The sequence below is a fragment of the Hippocampus guttulatus genome, chromosome 1 (assembly GCF_054856545.1).
Source record: "Hippocampus guttulatus isolate MCC_2025c chromosome 1, RoL_Hgut_1.0, whole genome shotgun sequence".
Taxonomy (NCBI): domain Eukaryota; kingdom Metazoa; phylum Chordata; class Actinopteri; order Syngnathiformes; family Syngnathidae; genus Hippocampus; species Hippocampus guttulatus.
This window is the reverse complement of record NC_141261.1, coordinates 17,523,460-17,546,150: the sequence shown is the minus strand read 5'-3', so window position 1 is coordinate 17,546,150 and position 22,691 is coordinate 17,523,460. Positions and strand designations below refer to the sequence as shown.

At 41.8% G+C, this 22,691-nt stretch overlaps 1 protein-coding gene and 1 long non-coding RNA gene across 3 annotated transcripts; one reads left to right on the top strand and one right to left on the bottom strand.

Moving 5' to 3' along the window:
- Window positions 1–102: 102 nt before the first annotated feature.
- Window positions 103–22,287, top strand: LOC147210723 (sodium- and chloride-dependent creatine transporter 1-like). 2 transcript variants are annotated; one of them, XM_086115441.1, is made up of 14 exons: window positions 103–622; window positions 6,421–6,711; window positions 11,414–11,545; window positions 11,630–11,921; window positions 14,008–14,140; window positions 15,483–15,617; window positions 15,733–15,836; window positions 18,463–18,587; window positions 18,661–18,773; window positions 19,357–19,497; window positions 20,003–20,105; window positions 20,194–20,294; window positions 20,363–20,533; window positions 21,391–22,287. In XM_086115441.1, exons 1-14 carry the CDS (start codon window positions 592–594, stop codon window positions 21,517–21,519), a joined length of 2,001 nt encoding a protein of 666 aa, XP_085971567.1. In that variant the 5' UTR covers window positions 103–591; the 3' UTR covers window positions 21,520–22,287. The 2 variants fall into 2 exon arrangements, with proteins under 2 accessions (XP_085971567.1, XP_085971576.1); XM_086115450.1 differs by lacking the exon at window positions 103–622 and having other exon boundaries at window positions 6,523–6,711; window positions 11,730–11,921.
- LOC147210724 (uncharacterized) lies at window positions 2,980–3,847 on the bottom strand. Its single transcript, XR_015103019.1, has 3 exons — window positions 3,743–3,847; window positions 3,190–3,246; window positions 2,980–3,119 (listed from the first exon to the last, which is right to left on the bottom strand). It is a non-coding gene; the product is annotated as an uncharacterized LOC147210724 (long non-coding RNA).
- Window positions 22,288–22,691: the final 404 nt, after the last annotated feature.

Here is a 22,691-nt window from a genome sequence, read left to right as displayed (position 1 = left end):
ATGATGCAGTGTACGTGCTTGCCTCCATCAGCCAATGACGGCTGAGCAGCGGGGGAGGGGTGGAGGGGTGACGACAATGTCTGGAACGTCACTTGTTCTCTCAGTCTGCGCCGCGGCATCACCAGAAGGTCCACCACGGGCTCCTGAATCGGCTTTTGGAACAACTCGTTGGAAAAGAAAAAAAAAAATTAACGCACCCGTTCACCCTAAGGCAGCGGGCTCTTTTTCGTCTAACGGTCCTCCATGAGATTCTTCAGGCTTACCTTCAAGTGCTTCGTCGACTGCTTCTGAGTCTCCTGAGTCCCACGGCGCCTGCTGACATTTTTTTTAAACAAAATCATCTCTTGGCTGTGCTTAGGCGTTCCAACGTGTGGAGAAAAAACGATTTCGTAATATTCTTAATTGTATTTTTTTATATTTCAAACAGGCGAAATAAACTGAGAAAATCAGAAAAGAGGGTGCTAAACATATATCTGCCTTTCTTGGCACGTTAACCCTCCCTCGTCTAAAAACCAACAGCCAGCTCGCCCCCCACCCCCCACCCCAATTTAAATTTCACACTCAGTTTTTTTTCTGACGCAGTTCATCAATATGTCAACCGAGCTGGAAGGAAGTAGTCGAGGTGAGTATGTTGCATCGTTATTTATCATGTTAAGTGTTAAGTCACAGCTTTGATGTTATGCAAAGGGCAACCTCAGCACCAGCATTTGCCGTGAAAATGCAAATTCAACAGTTCTCACAACAGCCACAAAACCTCACATCAGTTCAAAGAAAATCTCAGAAACTGTATCCTAAATTGGTTTGATGATTTTGGCACCCAGTCCCGCCCCAAATCTTTTCAAACTTTGCCACTCGGGCATACAGTACATGTTCCAATTGCATTGGGTTTTTTATGCTGTCAAATGATTGGACTGATGAGATCTGCCTCACAGTCAATGGTTCTTAGTTTGAATCAGAGCTCAGCCCTTCTTGTGTTGAGTTTGCTCAAGCTTGTGTGGGTTCCCCCAAATATTCTGGCTTCTTCCTACATTCCAAAATTATGCATGTAAGGTTGACTGAAGACTCTGAGTTGTCAATAGGTGTGAATGCTTGTGCCCTGATTGACTGGTCAGCTAAAATAGGTTCCAAGTCACCTGTGACCCTGAATAAAATAAGTGGCTGAAAATGAATGAATGGAATGATGAGATTCCCAAAATAGAGTTTCCATTTTGCAATATTGTCATCTTAATTTTAATATAATTTCTATTGCATCATATTTATTCCTGACAAAGCAGGATGTAACCACATTCATTCCTTTACCTTGCCCACTTTATGCCATTTCTGATCACACACACCCCAAACTGCTCTGATCTGGATTGAGCTGCCTCACTTTACATCCACAAGAGGCGGCTGCTCGAATAATCATGCAATTGCACCCCGAGGATGACATTGCCTATGTTTCTTGTAAACACTCCACTGTGATGCATCCAAAATGCTGAAAAAGCGAACTCGGTCACGACCGGCAGAGAAGCTCGAGGTGCAGAACATAGCGTGGTCAGTCTACTGCGCTGTGCTGCAGCACACCAATCATTCTGAGTGAGATGCAGACAGGCGCAATAAATGTCGGGGGAGGGTTCACTCAACGATGACAACACAACAGCAACATGAGTATAAACATAACAATTTATCAGGCTCACACGATGAAGATAGGATGCTGAGTATGTTTTTAAGCCTGAAGCGACGTTTTAAGTCATCAACAACACACTATCCCTCTTTCCTTCCATCCGCATGCAATGGTTATTAAAAAAAAGTCTACACATCCCTGTTCAAACACATGGTGTTTGTGATTTTAAGAAAATAACTGATAAACATTTCTTTTTCCACCATTAACTACTATTAGCTATACAACATAAATAAAAATAAAAAAAAGTTAGATTTTTTTTGAGAGGGGGAGTAAAACAGATAATGTGGTTGCACATTAAAAGTCAGATGTTCTAGTGGCCAACCTGACTTTTATTTTGCTTTCAAGCAGAAGCCTGAAGATTTTGTGCTATCACTGACTGGTATTTGAATCAGGCCCCACTCGACATCACCATGCTTCACTGCTGGTGTGTTCATCTTGCTGATGTGCTCTGCAAAGTTTGCTTAAAACATACATTTTGGAATTATGGGAAAACACCATATCAAAATCTCTCCAAAAAAATGACAAAATGTGTTGTAGTCCGATGGAACCATGGTGGAACATTTTGGTCATAATTCCAAAAGGTATGTTTAGTGTAAGTGCAACACTGCTCCTTCTCAAAAGAGCATCTGACGTATGGTGAAGAATTATGGTTGGCAGCATCATGCTTTGACAGTATGGGTGTTCAGCTGGAAAGAGCTCTAGACAAGGTGGGGGTAATTATGAATAGCTCCACATAGCAGTCAGTGTGAGCACAAAACCCCAGGCTTTTTCTAGAAACAAAAAGGCCAGGAAAATCCTACTAAACCAGCTTAAATGTTATTGAGGTTACTCAGGGCCACTTTAAATTGTGGCAGGTGTGTGCAGACTCCCATTGGACATGAGTTTGAATGTGATTGGTTAATTCTTTTCAAACACAGCCACATCCACACTTAACTCATTGAATACCACCCCTTTTCACTGGAGCAACCCCCTCAATCCCTCACATTTTACTGAATTTTGACTGATTTGCAAGGCCCACAGAATTTTCTGTTCTATGGCTATATATACATGCAACCTGTCAAAAGAAAGGTGAGACTCTCTTCTTTCAGCAGAAAAAAAAGTTTGTTTCTATCATTCTCCGTTCGTTGGCAATCAGCATTAGAAAACTGCTAAGTTTTATGGAAAAGGCAGATTTTCTGCAGAAATCCAGAGAAAATGAGCTTTTTGTAAAAGCATGCATTTCAAGCATCATTTCAAGTTTTACATTATTTTTTGCTTTCGTGGCAGCTCAAATACCTCAATAATGTGTTCCTCCTACAAAAGAACATTACAAATAATGTTTTTGTAGCAAAATAATTTATTTGCACACAACAAAACTATTGAACTATGAACAAAAGTGCAGCTGTGGAGAAGATGGTTTTTGGCTTCCATCCAGTTTGTCACCATCGATTCATCCCACCACGTCCAGATGCACGACCTATAAATTATAGAAACATAAAAAGTTGCAAATATATCTTGCTGCAGTGAGGTACAATAATTTTATTTACCTTTCTTTCCACCACCAAAGCGAGGAGTCGTCATCTTTTGGCTTCTGGTTGGACAATCTGTAATGTATAGAAGTATGTACAATTACCACACTTTTTTTGCTGCTGTGAATTGGGAATTTCTCCATTGCGAGACTAATAAAGGTTTTCTTATCTTATCTTATTTTTCTATTTTTTTTATTGTTGCTTTCCACTTACATTTCAACATCTCTCACACACACATACATGCTCGCACACTGCTATTTACACCATTCATTCCACGTTGCTCAGCATCCAATTTGAAATGAAATGGAATATGAATTTAACACTAGTGGTTTTAGCAGAGCTGAGCGGACCAAATGTGTCCTGTTTTTTGTTTTTTTTAAACCTATGGCGACATGCAAGTCAGCGCATATTTTCATCCACATCTACGAGACGCATCAACCGTACATAAATGATTAGTGTTACTGGCAACTTCATAGTATAGCGGGGAATGTAGCGGTACATAAAAGTGACTGAGGAGGCATAAGAAGTGATGAAGTTTTGAATGGGAACTTGCAAGCTAGTCAGCAGTTACCTCCTCGTTCCAGCGGCTCTGGCGAGGACTCTCAGCTGCTTTCCGTTATGTCCGAAGGCACATATTCGTCCGACATATCGGGATCCAAATCGCTCTCCAATTCATCGTTTTCGCCGTCGTCTTTACGAGACGATTCCAATGAATCGCTGACGTGTGCCCGGCGTCGGCCATGCGAAGCAATGCAGCCTCTTTGCCGTCATCGCTGGAAGTCGCCGGAGAGATGATTTGTGGGCGATGTGGGGCATCGGGAGGCACAAAATGCTCTGCCAAGCGATGATCGCTGACGTGGAGCAAGTTCATCTTCATCAGATGAACTCGAAACTCGGCGTGAGCGATGCGGGCCGCGTGTAGCACGCCATGTTTGTGCAGGCCGACGTTCGTTTGACGGGTGCCGCTTTCGATTAGTGACCGGAGCGTCATTTTCTCTTCCACACAAACACCATCTCCTTTGTTGTTTTGTTTCGAGGACGCTTTGATACCGAAAAAAAATCCTTTTTAGTTAGCTATTTCCTTTTTTCCATCGTTGCTAGTTGCTAATGTTCCAATCCACTATCCACATACGCCCCTCCTTCACTGTACGCCCTTTCTACTACTTCTGCGGCGTGATCCTGGTTGATTTTTTTCACCACTGCCACCCGCTGGCCATTTTTTTGCTATTTAACATTGCCGTCAAGCCTAATCCTGTGGTGAGAAGTTGCATCGGACTCTCTTGCACCCTCCCCCATGAAAACACGTGATTGACGTATTAATACGTCATGGGGAGGGAACGGCTATGCGCTAATTGACGTATTTATACGTCAAAGGGTGTAAATGAGTTAATAGAGGGTGTGCACACTTGACCAAGCACATTATTATAGTTAACTTTGTCTAAAAAAAGAATTCCCTTCTTGAAAAGTAGGAGTAGGTCACATGAATGTTGAAAAAAGTTTGAAAATTATTTCTAATGGTAAAACTTTTTTCGGTAAAAAACCCCCCCAAAACATGACATTTATAGGCAAGTGCATAATTTTCTCCATTCAACCATCCATCCATTTTTTAATCCAGTTATCCTCACAAGGGTTGCGAGTGTGCTGGAGTCTATCCCAGCCGCCATCGGGAAGTAGGTGGGGTACACCCTGAACTGGTTGCCAGCCAATCGCAGGGCACACATAGCTGAACAACCATCTACGATCGCAATCACACCCAAGGAAAATTTCAAGTGTTCTATTAACCTGCCATGCATGTTTTTGGAATGTGGGAGGAAACCGCAGTACCCGGAGGATACCCACACAGGCACGGGGGAGAACATGCAAACTCCACACAGGAAGGCCGGAGCCAGAATCGAACCCTACACCATGAGTTTGACATGCGAACCAGTTAACCACCGTGCTGCCTTTAGACTTTATACATCTATTGTAAATTAGCTAACTTTGACACTTTTATGTAGTATTTGTCAATCCGCATCGGCCGTTCAAATAATAACATGAATATACTGTGTGTGTGTGTGTGTATATATATATATATATATATATATATATATATACAGGTATATACTGTATATATATTAGAGCTGTCAAACGATGAAAATATTTAATCTAATTAAAAATGCAACTGTCATAACTCAAATTCAGAAAAAATGAATCGTGATTACTCACGCATTTCTTATCGTTTCTGAATTTCCTTTTATATTTCTTTTGTCCTATTTTCCCCCATTTTAATGCTCTCATCAACATGGAATCATGAATCCGTTTTCTATGTGCAAAATGCAAATATTTACTGAAATAACAATTTCGATTTTCAATTTTACATGAACATTTTTCACTTGGAGCAGTTATTCACACATAATCTCTCACACAATATTACTGTCCATCAACAACAGTGAAAAAAATATTTTGTCACACAACAGCTGCTTTAACAGCTTTTTATTGAATCAAAACAGAGCAATATAACATTATAAAGTGCACATCTAAGGTAAACTAGAACCCAGCCTATAGTGGATTTAAACCATGGTTGCATACTTTGTTTTTCTTAAGTTTGCTTTGAACACAGCAGTCAGGCTATGTTGATTCTGTTGGTCTTTCTTGCGCGGAAGTCTCTCTACGGTTTTGTGTAGACATAATTTTGGATGATTACACTTGGTTCGATGACAACACTGGAGACGTTTTATTTTCGCTAGGTCGCTACCACTGCAGCGCACCGTCACTGTCAGACGAACACAGAGAAGCTCCACTCGCTCTATTTATATGGACACGGAACACTGTAACCTTCCACACAAAATAGTTCCAAACAAGTAACAATCGCGTCAGTGGCATACATCGTATACCTGTATGATACAGGTAACTTTGGTCTTGTCAGTGGAGCAATCTGGCAACTTTTTAAAAGTAAATTTTCCATTCATAAACTCTTTAAGTATCCATTTTCGGTGTCTCGCGCTGCCGTGGCTGGCAAAACAGACATCGGCGTGGACTTCTGCAACGCGCTTGTTGTTTTGTTTCTGGTGTATATATAGAGCAACATAACATCCGCTTGTGACGTGTGCCGCGTTAATATCGCAAGAAAAAAAATTAATCCCGTTAAAATTCATTTAAATTAATGCCAATAAAAACGTGCTAAACTGACAGCTCTAATATATATACATAGTTCAGGACACTCAAGATGAACTATAGTCACATCTCTTCTTCCCATCTTTTCCCGTGCAGGTGAAGTCAGCCTCCCTCCGTTGGAGGCTAGAGAGATATTTGAAGGTGAGGGTGGGGGATCGGCTTATCCCCTGGTGTCGGTGCCTGGAGAGGGCCCAGGCTGCGCTGAGGGCGGAGGAGCCGTTCCACCACAGGTCCAGGATGGAACTGTTGCCGGGGCTGACGCGGTGCCAGTGGTGGAGAGAGAAACCTGGACCAGACAGATGGACTTCATCATGTCCTGTGTAGGTTTTGCTGTCGGCTTGGGCAACGTATGGCGCTTCCCTTACCTTTGCTACAAGAATGGAGGAGGTGAGTTTCACTAACCCCTAGTACTTTGTCATATGATGTGTAAAAATCATGACGTGGTTGCATTGACAAACAGGGGCAAAGTTTGGACTTTTTTTTTTTTTGTCATCAATCATTTACAGTATTAAGCAAGAAATCAAAGTTTATCAGAGGAGGGTGTTTGAAATGGACCTCCCATGCTTGATTATGTAGCAGTAGATCCAGCCATGCATTTTCTGTAAAGGTTGTCCACACGTTGGGAGTGAGATCGACAGTTAAATGGTTTCTCACCACTCGCATGCCAATTTTACCTGATGTAAAAAGTTACATCGTCCTGAATAATCAATCATTTCAAAACTTTTTCCATCCAATGCAACCGTTAACCTGTACAACTCACCTCATTTTTTAAGTCTATTTGATGAGGGAAGTATCAGTGTGCACACCCTCTTTGAACTGGGATGAGGCTGTGTTCAGAAATAACCAATCACATTCATTCAACTTATTTATGTGAGTCAGAATAACCAGCTACGACTTTACCATCATTGAAGTTCAAATGTTCTAGTAGACTTTTCTTGACATTTTTTTGCATTCTAGCAGAGGCCTGAAGGTTTTGTGACAGCACTGCCTGCCATTTGGAACTGTTCATAATTCATTCCACCTTGGCTCCAATTCTAGAAGAATGTACCAGTGAAACCAGTCTTGCACTTCTTGGCCATGAATCCAAAACATACAGTATGTTTGGCACAAACACAACCCTGCTCATCACCTAAAGAACACCTTGCCTACCACGAAGCTTCATCCATATTCATCATACACACACACACACACACACACACACACACACACACACACACACACACACACACAAACGTGCAAAACACTCACACGCAAACTCACACACACACAAATACATTTTATATAATTTATTTTCAATTGAATTGTACAGGACATAGACTACATTCATGTTGGATAAGATTTTAAGTTATATATCTTTATCTTGTTGTTTAGTATGACAAAATCCTTGCATTCAAATAGGGGTGTGTAGACTTTTTACAGACAAACAATAATTCACCCTCACATGGAGAATTTAGAGTGTCCTGTTTATCATGCACGTTTTTGGAATGTGGGAGGAGAAACCCACTGAAAACATGGGTAAGCAAAGGGAGAACATGTAAACTGATTACACAAGGTTGTAGAATAGACTTTAGCCATGGATACATACCTTTTTTTGTGATGTTATGATGACATGCTGTCGTAATAAAATGCAAATCACTTAATGTTTGACTCGTCATGTAACCTACTCCCTGCTGTAAGTTTGTTTAAACACCAGCAAGAGGTGTGTCATGGATCTGCTGATGATTGTTGCTGGCAGAGTGTTCCCATATCCCGCAGCCAGGACAAGGTCATGCCTCCGGCGCGGATATTGCCATGTTATCGGGGCATGGTTGTTATTCATGAGCTCTTTTACGATCTGAGATATGAGATTTAAAAAAAATTGTGGGCTATGTAAGGTTTTGTCATGTGACAGCTATAAATGATAGCAAAAGTAGACCAACAAATTGTTATTGCCTGGCTATGATGACGTAGCTCAAATGCCCCCACCCCCCGCCTCCTCTTCCTCCATTCACTTTATTACAACCGCTTAACAGATGTACACAATGTCCTGCAGTCACATCGGCATACGCCTCTCCCTGTGTCCTTTCCATTTTCATCCTTGCAAACGTGGCCAATAGTAACCTCCTCTTATTTTATCCTTGCCTCACCTGTCCATATTTTGCCCAAATGTTTTTTTGCGGGCGGCATGGTGGAAGAACGGTTAGCACGTCGGCCTCACAGTGCAGAAGCGTAGGGTTCAATTCCGGCTCCGACCTTCCTGTATGGAATTTACATGTTCTCCCCGTACTCCGGTTTCCTCCCACATCCCCAAAACATGCATGGCGGGTTAATGGAACACTCCAAATTATCCCGAGGTGTGATTGTAAGAGCAAATGGTTGTTCGTCTATGTGTGCCCTGCGATTGGCTGGCAACTAGTTCAGGGTGTACCCCGCCTACTGCCCTAAAACGGCTGAGATAGGCTCCAGCATGCCCGCACCCCTCGTGAGCATGAGCAGATTAGAAAATGGATATATGGATATGGATGGATGTTTTGTTGCAATTAAGGTCGATGAGTTGTTGTGTGTTTGTGTGTGTGTGTGGGGGGGGGGGGTTATCTTTGACCAGCCATGCCTTTCTCTCTTTTGTGTGTGTGTGTGCATGTGTGTGTGTCTTGTGACCCAGAGCTCTGATACCCACCTTCTGGTATCGGATAACAATGGTCTGCTTGACACAGTCCACCCACTGTGCTCCTGCCCCACACTCTTGCAGCTTTATGAAGGTGCTCTCCCTCTGCCTGATAGTAGCATTTGGACACACAATAACAAAAACCTGTTCTATGCATTTTCTCATTTGCCCTACACGTGAGTGCATCCGCTAAACAGTTTCATTTTGTGTCCTTGACCAGCCCAGAGTAGAGCTTCCAACACAGCAACAGTTTCAGATAAGAACTGAGTAAAACTCCCACTCTGTCACACCATACGCATGGAATAAATGCTGATGTTTATGTATTTGTGACCTTGCAGTGAGTGTATGGTCCACTTGTGACGAAAGAGGATTTACTTAAGCCTATTAAGGATGCAGTTCCCCTTAAGTTCAGCCAATAGGTTGGCTTGGGGTATCTCTACAAAAGCCTTTTTTTCTCCACTCATTCCATTCACGCCTCCCATCTCATCCCGTGCTCTCTTCTCAGTCTCTTGCTCTCCCGCCCCTGTCTCTTCTGTTTGAGTCACGCTCACCAATGTTGCCTTATAAGGCTACAGCTCTGCTTCCGCAGAATGACATGTGAATGAGGTACAAATTGTCAATCGATAATAGCACGCTGGTGCCAGTTGCCCCCATGTGCAGTGCGGCGTCGTTTATTTTGGATTTTTGCCCATCTCCCCACCAATCCCCCCCACCAGTTCCGGCATCGTCCCACTTTTTTTCAGCCACCCTCCTCTGTGATCCATCCATCTTTCCCTCCTTTGCTCTTAGCCAGCCTGTGTGCTGCGTCACAGGCGGTCACATGACCGCCTCATTCGCTTGGTAGTGGTATCACATAGTTGCAATTCTCTTCAAACGACATCTTAGATTTGCTTTGCCTCACGCCCCTCATTTTTGCTCTATTGTGTCTTTCTTATTCACAGGACGCTTTCTTTAGATGCTTTTGAAATGTGTGTTTAAAGCAGCTAGCTCTGGGCCAAGTCCTGCCAATCAAAACAAAACAAGTTCTAGCTTTCTCTATTACGACTAATTACTCGTGAACATCTCTATCATCCCTTTGTTGTCCATACTTCTTTGCCTCTTTATGCATTTCAAAACCAAGGATCAAAATATGGTGTTCGTTTTTTCATTCCGACAGCTTAAAGTTTTGCTCCATTAGTCTTTTTGCCATGTGTGGTGTAACATACCCATATTGCAATCATATCAATTAGATCAGTTGTATTCTACGTCACTATATTTGTTCATCTAGATTTGTTTGCACACTTGATCATATCAGGTAAGTCATTGTATTTTTTTGAAAAACATGTACAATTGTTTGGTCTCATTGAAATGGTCTCAATTCTTTTACTAAGAGGAGGTGACAGAGTGGAGCAATATTGATTACCTTTTCCAATATTAACAATTAACTAGTTTGTTAAATTGGGCTCTACACTAACATTTGCACTGGTAGCACTGGTGCTTTTAATTCTTTCAGTTGGTTGCACCAGAACTGATTTGGTGGCACCCTTTTTTGGTGTGGTACAACATGACCATATTTTCTGATGTATAGTTGTCTCAATTGGCATGCCTTAGTTTTATATGATGAAAAATGGACAACAAAAGTGACTCGAGCTCTATTTGCAAAATAATTTTGCTGCAATGAGAACAAGCAGTGGCTGACAAAACAGGTTATTTTATATAACTTTAAAAGAAGAAAAAAAAACCTCCGAAACAATACCATGGCAAAAACTTAAAACATCACTAAAAAGCAGTGAAATGATCGCTGACAGCCAAACAACTTTATTTTAGTTCAACAAAATACCATTAGGATGCTTATAACATTAAAAAATACACATTAAACATTTCTTAACACTTTAGAACAACTTAACATGAAAAACATTTTTGATTTTTCCCACACTACCGATATTTATATTTATATCCAGGACTTCACAAAGGTCTTAGGGCACCTTAAACTTTGTTGTTTAAGCCTTTGGGGAGTGTAAAGTATCATTGAATATTTAATGTTTGACATCCCAGCCACCGGAATGAAGCATGGAAGCATTGATTGCAATCAAGTAAAAGCGCAAAGTGATTTCACTCCATCATTGTTCTTGATAGGTCTGTCAGTTTTTCCAGACTGATACAAAGCCCAAATTGTGTAGATAATTGTAGCTTTTAAGATTTATTGATGGACTGTTTTCTGTGCACCTCGTTTCTCGACAATCACAACAGATGTCAATGTTTCCTGTTATGTTCCCGTTATGATCCTCTCCATTTGAAATGTATTCTTGATTGGGATGGCCATCTTTGTTCTCTAAAATAATCCGTCTATGAATTGACGATTTGATTTTTTTCCTGCCAAATCAGTATCAGCCTAAAAAAAAAAAAAAGAGATTATCTGTCCGGCCCTATAGTTTCAATGTGACCAGCTGTTGTTTCCTGTTGCAGGTGTGTTCCTCATCCCCTACTTGCTGATAGTGTTCATCGGAGGTATCCCCGTCTTCTTTCTGGAAATCGCTTTGGGGCAATTCATGAAGCAGGGAGGTGTTTCCGCCTGGAACATCGCACCACTTTTCAAAGGTTACCGCTCAGTGTCGGACAGGAAGAGTACGCAGTGGATGTCACTTGATTCATTGACGTCCCAAACTGTGTTCTCCCAACCAGGTCTGGGCTTGGCTTCTATGGTGATTGTGTTCTTCTGCAACACCTACTACATCATGATTCTGGTGTGGGGTCTCTACTTTCTCTTCCACTCTTTCACCAGCCCACTTCCGTGGGCTACCTGTGGACACGCTTGGAACACCCCCAACTGTACCGAGGACTTCCGCCGCACTTGCCACAACCACACTGCTGCCCAGTTGTCGCTGCCGCTGAATGTGTCTGCAACCCTTTCACTCCTTAACGACAGCTGCATGGAGACGGAAGGCATGCGCTCCCCAGTCATTGAGTTCTGGGAGTATGTATCTCTTTCCTTCAAATTGTAACATTTTGATATACATCATGCCAATTGCTTTATTTCTGATCTTTGTCCTTGTGTACATTGGTATGCGTTGAACTATGTAGGAGTTGTTTGTTTTGTGCTTTTCAGAATAGAAAATTAACCAAAGTTCCTAAAAGTATCGTTGGAGAAGTCTGGTGTGGAAAACCTTTAGACCTCTATGTCACCTACTATGTTTTCAATGATAAAAGCCAGGCCCTTTCCTTCGCATGTAAAACACTGGACAAACCAGATGCATTGCTGGAAGTGTTTCAACTTGAGTGCTAATATTCAACACTTGTTCACAGTATGCTTTCCACAATGTAGATAAAAACAAAAAGGTTGACACTTTTCTTTCTTCAGTTCTATTTTCATTATTTGTTATTCATTTTGGGAAGAATGTTCAAAATCCCCACCAACGCAGTCGCAAAATCTAGTACAGTAGAGCCTTTCAAAGAAAAGAAGGCCAGCCTTTAAGATGTTCTAATTTCACTAAACATAATCGTCAACTCCTGCGATTGTCTGGCAAGCGGTTCAGGGTGCCCCCCACCTACTGCCCGGAGACAGCTGGGATAGGCTCCAGTACCCCCGCGACCCGTGTGAGGAAAAAGCGGCTCGGAAAATGGATGGATGGATGGCTGGATGGTCTTTGACTCTCCAATGAATAGCATTAAATAGATGTTCTGCTGTAAGAAATGCATATTGATCAAGCTCCCATATATATGCTGCACATACTACATATATATGCCCTGCAATTGGCTGGCAACTGGTTCAGGGTGTACCCCACCTGCTGCGCGAAGACAGCTGGGATAGGTATGGCGCGCCCACAACCTTTGTGAGCTTAAACGGATTTGCTCATGCAAGAAGCGCAGTGCGATGGGCGACTGGTTAATACATAGGTGTCAAACTCAGGCCCTGGAGGGCCGCTGTCCTGCATGTTTTCCAAGACTCCCTGCTGCAACACACCTGATTCAAATGAACAGGTTCAATATCAGGCTTCCGCAGAGCTTGCTGATGAGCTGATCATTTGAATCAGGTGTGTTGCAACAGGGAGACTTGGAAAACATGCAGGATAGCAGCCCTCCAGGACCTGAGTTTGACACCTATGGGTTCATACATAGTATATGCATATATAATATGATGAAAATGAGAAAACATTCGTGCAAGTGTAAATAATAAAGTTTAAAGTGTAAATTCTTAAAATATTCAATGGAAGCTGAAATTACATTGAAGACAAAAAATGCTGGTCATTAATAATGACAGGCTGGACACATTTTCAGGAACACATGCAAATTGTTGAAATGGAATATACATGATCAAAATGATTCTCTTATCAAATTGTGGACAAAAAAAGCCATGCAGGAAAAAAAATATTAAATATAATTTAATAACACATTACACGCTACTTATCAGACATTCCAAAATCAGACATCTAATGAAAAAAAAAAAGTCATATAATTAAGGAAACACATTGAAGAGGCATATTGTTGTGCAACCCTGTGTACAAATGTCATAGTCATAGTTTGATTATTCATCCATCCACCCATCCATTTTCTGATCCGCTTTATCCTCACAAGGGTCGCGGGGCGTGCTGGAGCCTATTCCAGCTGTCCTCGGGTAGTAGGCGGGGGACACCCTGAACCGGTTGCCAGCCAATTGCAGGCACACAGAGATGAACCACCATCCACGCTCACACTCACACCTTTAGAGTGTTCAATCAGCCTGCCATGCATGTTTTTGGAATGTGGGAGGAAACCGGAGTACCAGGAGAACACCCACGCAGGCACAGGGAGAACACGTAAACTCCACACAGGAAGGCCGGAGCTTGAATTGAATCCAGTACCTCTGCACTGTGAGGTCGACGCGCTAACCCCTGGACTACCAGGCCGCAGTTTGATAATCCTGTTGCATTTTCATGATCATTGAGTGATCAGAGTAACATTGACCCATATGTGTCTTTTATGACAGAGGTTTTCTGTATGTAGAATTGCCTGGACTTTCCCCAGGATCGGGTCAGCTATCTTTCACTTTGTAAATGCATTGAAGCTTGTGTTCTCGTTCACAGACGCAATGTTCTTCGACTGTCCGGTGGCATTAATGAACCTGGCGACATCAGCTATGAGATGGTGTTATGTCTTCTTGCCACCTGGGTTATTGTTTACTTCTGCATGTGGAAGGGAGTCAAATCCACGGGCAAGGTAAGTTTCATCTTGATTTGCAGATTACTCATCAAAATGGACACGACATTTTGGGTTTACGGAGCATAGATTAATTAGCAATGTATGCAGTCGCTTTCCGCAAGCATATAATTTATAGGCTGTTTTTGCGTCTTCACCTGAAAGATGAAATAATTGTGGCATTGTGCCTTTTCCCCACAATCAGCTTTAGTGGAGTGAGAGGATCATTGTTTAGACTGAAATGTGTAAGAGCTCATGTTCTTCTGCTTATTGTGTGGTTGGTTCTTAATCATGTAAATGTGCACTTCTTCAACTAGTTCAGTCAAATATACAGTAATCGCCCCTCCATCATGGGGATTACTTTCAGTTGCAGACGACACTCTGCATGGCATTATTGCATTACAGCTTTTTTTAAAAGTGTTAAAACACACTACTGAGACAATAAACACATTTAAACACACACAATACTATATTATAAAGAGAGCATGAGCAATGGATAACACTACAATATTGTACAAACAGTGGGAAAAGAAAAAAACAAGGTAAAGCCATGATACAGTGAGACAGCAAAGTGTGACCCACGATGTAGCGGGGATTACTGTATGTTGCGCTATAATGAAGTGTTGTATTTTTGTAGCTGCTCGGTGTGGTGCAATGCTTACTTAGTAGCCCACAATATATGGAGTGTCTCCTGCAGGCAGATCTCAAAGGGCAAGGAGAAAAAAAAAAGAATGAGAATAAGCTAACCGGCTGTAAGCCGATTAGCAACGTTCCACCACGTAGATATTTGCAATTTGGAAAGAGGCCATACTCACCCCGATCACAGCGAATATGTGCTTTCTCAGTACTTGACTTTTACGATACCAACTTAGCCTCGACTGTTACTGGGTAGCAGGGGCAGCGTTTTTCGAAGTTTGAAAAGGTTTGCCCAAAACCCCTGCTATTGCAGGAGGTTTACAAATTGTCTGGCTTTCCATTTTACAGGCTACCTTTTCTTCAAAGTAACTTGACAGGGCCCATTACACATCTACACCGAGGACCTAATGGGCTTAAGACTTGAGTATTTACAAAGCAGGTAATTGCTTAATCAAAGTGATAAAAACATACTTTGGTGCAGTTACTTTTGACCATAGCAAATAGAGCACATTGATAAGCACTAGCCTCTATCTAGTCAATACAAATGTATCTTTTTATGCACTTCATCTAATGTGACAAGTTTGAATGTCTTCAACAGTTTACTGTTAAATTTCACTATGTGAGTTCTGACACATAGTATTTCACTTGACCTTCACCTACCCATCAAAATCCAACACATTTCTCCCATATCTCCTGTTCATTTTCTGTATTTTCCATGTTCCTGTAGATTGTGTACTTCACAGCTCTGTTCCCGTACGTGGTTCTGGTTGTTCTTTTGGCCCATGGTGTCACCTTACCTGGAGCATTAGATGGGATCATATACTACCTGAAACCAGATTGGTCCAAACTGGGAGAAGCGCAGGTTGACTCCTATTTGTGTTAACTTCCTTTGATTTCTGTTTGATTCCTTAATGAACACACGGCTGAATTTGACATCCAACCCTGTTATATAAAACAATGTTTCCCCTTTGTGGTAGGTGTGGATTGACGCTGGTACCCAGATTTTTTTCTCTTATGCCATCGGACTGGGTGCCCTGACTGCCCTGGGCAGCTATAACCGCTTCAACAACAACTGCTACCAGTAAGTTTCAACACTGTGTGAAAAAAGTCCCCCACAGACTCTGGAAATAACACAACATTGCTCAAACATCAGCCATACTTGCATGTTGTTTTCCATGACCTTTGACCTGAGTACTACTAATATATCATTTGAAATGTGGAACACAAAGCCAGTGCTGTTTTGGCTACCATTAGTTTTAGTCTTAGTTTTAATCTTCTGGACGAATAAGGCTCAACAGCTTTAGTCGCATTTTAAGTCATTTCGAAATATGGCAGAATTAGTCCAGTTTTAGTCGACAAACCTGAAAAATGTTTTATTCCGGTTTTAGTCAGATAATTTTAATACTACCATGTTGACAAACTACCGGTGGACTGGCCTCAAAACAAGCAAAACAAAAACTAATTTGGATTGCTTCTTAACCACATGATTGGAAACCACCCTTTACTTAAGTTGTCTGATCTTTCTTTGAGAAACAGCCAAAATAATCATGTATCTGTGCTGTTAGGTTTGTTTTGTTTAAGAAAGATGCTATGATACTGAAGAAAGGTGCGCTGCTTATTTAGTGAGATGGATGAAGAGCAACAGTTCAACAAAATGCTCCATTTCCCCCCCATGTTTCAGACAGTTGCTCAAACATGGGTCAGTGTATGGTATGACAAGGCATTACACTTGCTGCTCATCCAAAAATCCCGAAAGGTTCAACACATTACATAACCAACACAAAAGCTGGTCGTGCTACAACGCTAACTTTTGCCTGGAGCTAACTAGCAGCACATTTGGGCCGAGAGTTATACGGGAAACTTTAAGCTTACCGTATTTTCCCCACTAAAAGGTGCACTGGATTATGAGGCGCACCTTCAATGAATGGCCTATTTTGTAAAAAATTTTTCATATATTTGACGCACCGCATTATAAGACACAATCTACAATTCATCCACTAGATGGAGCAATGCTCAAGGAAATGCCAACAGAACACTACACTACACTACACCCTGATTTATATAGCGACGATCAGATGTCAGTAAAATGTATTTAATAAAGCAGCGACACAGTTCACTGAACCAACAGCAAGTTATCACATTGACTCGTTAACGTTGAACTCTCTTGCCGCTGCTCTATTTCCGTGTTCAACTGCGAAACCGATCGCCTTAAGTTTGAACTCTGCGTTGTAAGCATGTCTCTAGCAAGGAGCCATTTTGGGCTTGATATATTACTGTAAAGACCATACACAAGGCGCATTGGATTTTAAGGCGCGCTGAGCTCTTCAGAAAATGGAAGGCTTTTAGCTGCGGCTTTTCGGTGCACCGTTTAGTGCGGAAAATACGGTGCTGTAAAATTGATCACAAGTCGAATGCAGAGTAATGTTGATTGTATTTGAATTTGTTAAGAGGGCTTGTAATTTATCCTTCAAATAAACATAATCACATTTTGAATGTCTGACAGACCAGCCACAAACATTTTCATCCAGTCTCGTCCCTTTCCACACATCACACATCTCGCATGATGTAAAAAAGTAGAGCAGATGAGTTTAGTAACTCACCGCTTGCTGCTTGGATATTTTGAAACCAAGTAGTCAGCAGGCTCCAGTATAACCAACCCGGTGAATGTCCTGCCCTCTGGCATTTTCTCAGCTTTGACCTAAATTGGTAACTGAAAGATGAGTTCAGATCTTGAGGTATCTTAGCTAAGCTCCGCTTCTCAAAAGTCTTAAACTAGCTCAGGAAAAACAAATGTACAGTACATTGAACTCTTGTGAATCAGTGTTTGGGTTTTGCTTATTTGCTGCATCCAGCGGTCATGAATTGAAATGGATACATTCTCATAAATTAAAATGGTATGGCGTAACAAGTTTATGTGGCTGTTAAGTGCTACCTTAATTATTGATTTAACAGTAAGTGTGGCTAGAGGACATGTAATTGCTACGGTCCAGATATAGCATGCACTGCTTTGTTAACCCAACCATCGATGCTCCATTGTTTTGATTATGCATATGCATTAGGATTCTCCCGAGTGCTCTCACACATGATGGGACATGCTTCTGATGGATGAGTGCAGCAATTTATGAATGACCATCAATTAATACCGTTCTTTTTTTACTCTCTGCGACAAGTCAAATTGACTTGTTGCCAGATTAGGAAATTCACTTCATTGTAATAGTGATGTTAATGTAAAAAAAAAAAATAATAAAATCTGAGTTCATAGTTTCCATATTTACACATGCATGTTTCATCCTGAGTGGATATGTTTAGATCGAGCCAGTAGCCATTAGGTCTTTCACCCTGCCTCCCCTCAGACCTTGAGCCAAACTTGCTGTTGCCATATTTGCTGTGCATCACCGTGAGGACAACAGCAGCTTGTCAAGATATATTTATCTGCTCTTTATCCCCCATTTATCATCCGGCAGACCAGCCCTTCTCTTGCCAACAGTCCTCGTGCCCTGCTTGTCCTGTTTTAACATATTGGGAAGTGTACTTTCCTCACTTATTACCGATTTGTCTTACTGTTTATTGTGCATGTTAAATTGCTCCATGTACAGCACTTTGTATGCAGCGATGGCTGTTTGAAAGTGCTCTATAAATACTGTTGACTTGACTTGACTTGTAATCCTATGGTGTTATTGTGTCGTCTTTTTATTATCTTTGTCCAGGGATGCGTTTGTGCTGGCACTCATTAATAGCGGAACCAGCTTCTTTGCAGGCTTTGTTGTGTTCTCTGTGTTGGGCTTCATGGCTGCAGAGCAAGGTGTGGATATCAGTAAGGTAGCTGAGAGTGGTAAGTACACCCTGAGTATGCTGAAAAACACGATATGAAGGCACAATCTTAATGCCTATACGTTTATGTGTAGGACCCGGGCTGGCGTTTATTGCCTACCCCAAGGCTGTGACTCTGATGCCTCTGGCACCACTCTGGGCGGCACTCTTCTTCTTCATGTTACTTGTACTCGGCCTGGACAGTCAGGTAAGGTAGTCTGCATCATAAATAAATCCTTTCGTTCAGTCTTACTTCCCTTAACATTGTTATTCATTCCACTTGTCCGGTCTTTGTGTTGCATTTCTGCGCAGCGCGTTTGTTGTGTGTCCGTGCCTACATCTATTGTCATTTGTCAGTGAGCTTCTGTCTTGATTCAGTCATTCCACTGTCCATTCATGCTCTCTCACTGGCTATTCTTTGCCTAGTTTCTTGTCTGTGCAGAATGGATCATGTGACAGCAGCTACTACAGCTGTTACCCTTTGGTTATTTTGGAGGTTGCCCCTTATGATGAATGTTCTTGCAAAGATGACACCTGGAGAACTGTAGTCAGTCACGCAGTGTCAGTGGGCATTCCCAAGCAAAGGTTTTGAATTGCATCGGACCTAACAGAACAATGACGCAAAGGCTAAATTGTAGTACATGAACTGTGTATGTATAATTGCGTAGGAATGCCGATACTGAATTGAATTCTGTGCAAAGAAAAAAAAAAAGAAATGGTAAAATTTTAATTTACATGACGGATGTTTCAACGTGACTGTTGTCTTATGTCGTTTGACTTTTGCTTTCAAGTTTGTTGGAGTAGAGGGTCTAATCACCGGAGTCATGGACATGCTTCCACCCAAGTCCGCCTTGGCCTCCTTGCGGCGAGAGGTGGTGGCGGCCATCTGCTGCGTTATCTGCTTCTTCATTGACATGTCCATGGTCACGGAGGTACAAACTCACATTCATCACCTCACCGCGTTACCCTGATGTCGTCATGATTTTAATGATATCAGCCGTTGAGTAATTGGACTAAAAAAACTAAACTAATGAATTTCTCCATTGCGGGACAAATAAAAGTTGTCTTCTCTTATCTTATCTTATCTTAAAGCCTGCTCTTATCAGTACCAAAGTCCAGTATGGTTCCTGTTGGCAAGATTATTCATTTGTACCGAGCCACCACACCAAAGTACGGATAGGTATCACATCAACACTTTGATATGGGTAATTTTTAGCTACAAATATGAAACAAACTGCCCTCAAAGCTGCTTTGAGGATGTTTTTTTTGACACGTTTCAATGAACACATAAAACCATTTCTGGCATGACTAAGCAGTTGGAAGGCTCTAAATAAAATCTATTATTATTATTATTATTATTATTAAATAGGTCACATATAAAATATTAACTGCAAATTGTCATTGTTGACTATGCTTGCGTTTTTTTCTTCCTGCTAGGGAGGGATGTATGTGTTCCAGTTGTTTGACTACTATTCTGCCAGCGGCATCACTCTTCTGTGGCAGGCGTTCTGGGAGTGCGTGGTGATTGCCTGGGTCTATGGTAAGATACGAGCTGTGCATTCTCAGCGTGTCTTGATGAATAATCTATGCCAGTCGACTTTCACAATGTCTTTGGAACCGCTTGTCAGGCGCAGACCGTTTCATGGATGACGTGGCCCGAATGATCGGCTATCAGCCCCTTCCCTACATGAAGTGGTGCTGGTCCTACATCACGCCCCTTGTCTGTGTGGTAAGTGCTATTTTGTATTGTATTTGACGTGCCCACTGGCAGCTGCTGACATTGAAGTGTGCTTCTAGGGAGTGTTCCTGTTCCATGCGGTCAACTACAAGCCCCTAACCTACAACAATGTGTACACATACCCATGGTGGGGCGAAATGCTTGGCTGGGCTTTGGCCCTTTCCTCTATGCTTTGTATCCCACTCACCGTTGGCTACAAGCTGCTGCGCAGCAAAGGATCGCTGCGGGAGGTCAGTATGTTTGCCGGCATGTCCAGACAAGTTTTCTTGTGTGTCCAAAATCAAAAAGAATGACTCACCATGGATACTGCTTTTTGCTACATGTCATTTGGATTGCTCTGGAGAGAGCATGTCAAATGAGTAGTTTGCCATGCCTGTTGTTGAATTCAAGCAACTGCACTTGATGTTTCACCTTTCTTCCAAGAGGCTTGTTCGACTGCAATACTCCTTGAAGCTGGTAGCCAGGCCATTATGTCATGGAGTTTTCATTGCTCTATACATTTGACGCTTGTGGGAACAAACTTGAACACGTACTCGAGTCAGAAATTAATCAACTGTTGTCCCTCTTCTCTTCTTCTCCGAGTTTGGATCATGGTAAAAAAATATTGTAACAATCATGTTCCAAACATGACACCAAAAAAAGAAAGTCAGATAACTCCAGACGAGATACAGAGGACACACAAAAGAAATAGGTAAAGAACAGACCAGTAAACCCTCAGTGACATAGACTTCCATGATAAGGTCACCACAATATTTAATCACAGGAGCATCCAAATCACAGAAATTAAGTCATCATGCTGGACTCTACCCCAACAATATCAAGACGATTTCACCCAACAGACAACTTAAATTAATACCACTGGTCTTTCTAACTCGGTCCCTTGTCATGTTCGTTCAAACCTGGCCTCATGTGAGTCCTACAACGCTTAACGACTGTCAACATTGATTGGAACATAACAAACCCAATGACATCATGGTTTGGGGAACACTGAAACATCTCTCCAGTGTCTTGATTCAAGTCTTGTTCACTGCTGATACAATCACGAGAAGTGAATCAACTCAATTAGCTTTCATCTTTCCACATGCAGCGCTGGCAGCACCTGACCACCCCAATTTGGGGCAAACATCACCTGGAATACCTTGCCCCAGAGAGCGAGGCCAAACTGCTGCCCCCTGCGGGATCTAAGAATGACCATCTCTTCGAAAGTGCCGTTTGACAGTCAAAACCCCCGGGGAGCTCAAAGTCAAGGTTGTCCTTTGTACATCGCATCCCTGAAACTAGTTCAACTATTTTGAATGAAAACTTCCACCCAACGTTGGAGTGGTGAGAGCAAGCACCCTCAAATGTTACGACACCGGCGAAGCCCCACACAAATAGACTTAATACTAGATTGGAAAATAAGTGAGACACACACCCCCAGTTATGACAACTTGCTTTTGCCTCTTCTACTCTTCTCAGCTCCTTGACTCTCCTCTGCTCACCAGCTCTCCCTTTTTCTGCTTCCTGTGCTGTCCTGTCTCACGTGTGATGTGTCCCTTGTGCTTGCATTTAGGCTCATTCTGTCAGGGGTGCAGCAACTTCATCCACTTCAATACAGACAAATCACTATGTGAATATTCAATGAAAATAGTGAAACCTCACATCTGCTGCTAAAATGCCACGGTCGGAAGTGCGTGTGTGTGCGTGTGTGTCAGAGCTTGGCAGCTGTCTTCACGTTGCTTTCCACCAACTCTAATTCTTCATAAATTGTACAAAAACACTTTTAAAAAAAAGTCAAACGAAGACAGTCCATCTCCAAATCCAATTGTGCTTTGAACTTATGTATCCAGTGTTTGTGTAGAGTCTGTGATTCTGTGTTATCAATACGAGGACTGCATCATTATCAGTATTTCCCCCCATGAAAGTTAGACTAGGATATGAAGAATGCTGGAAAGGTGACTGTATGAATGGCTATGAGAGACTCAATAAAAGACCCCAAAATTGAGTTTTTTGTTTTTTGTGTGTGTGTGTGTGTGTGCATTTATGCAGTCATGTTTCTTTTTCTTTTTTAAAGTAGGCTACACCCGCATAAGCTTCATAAAGTTATTGAACATTTTAAAGTCACCTAACACAGCATTTAAAACATCTGGCAATGACAAAGAGAACATAAATAACAAATTCCACCAATTAGAGAAATGTAAAGTGAAAAATTGCTTGGCTCACAAAAAAAAAAATGCCATTAAAATAAAATGGGAACCTGACACTGGCTCCTTGAAATAGAAAGGAGCTCAAGAAGTCAGCAGAATCAGACGCGTGAATAGACCTACTGACTATAAATACACCCACACAGAGTTTAGTAGTTACTGCAGTCTTAAGCCTAACTGAATGCAATTCCGGCCTATTCTTCAA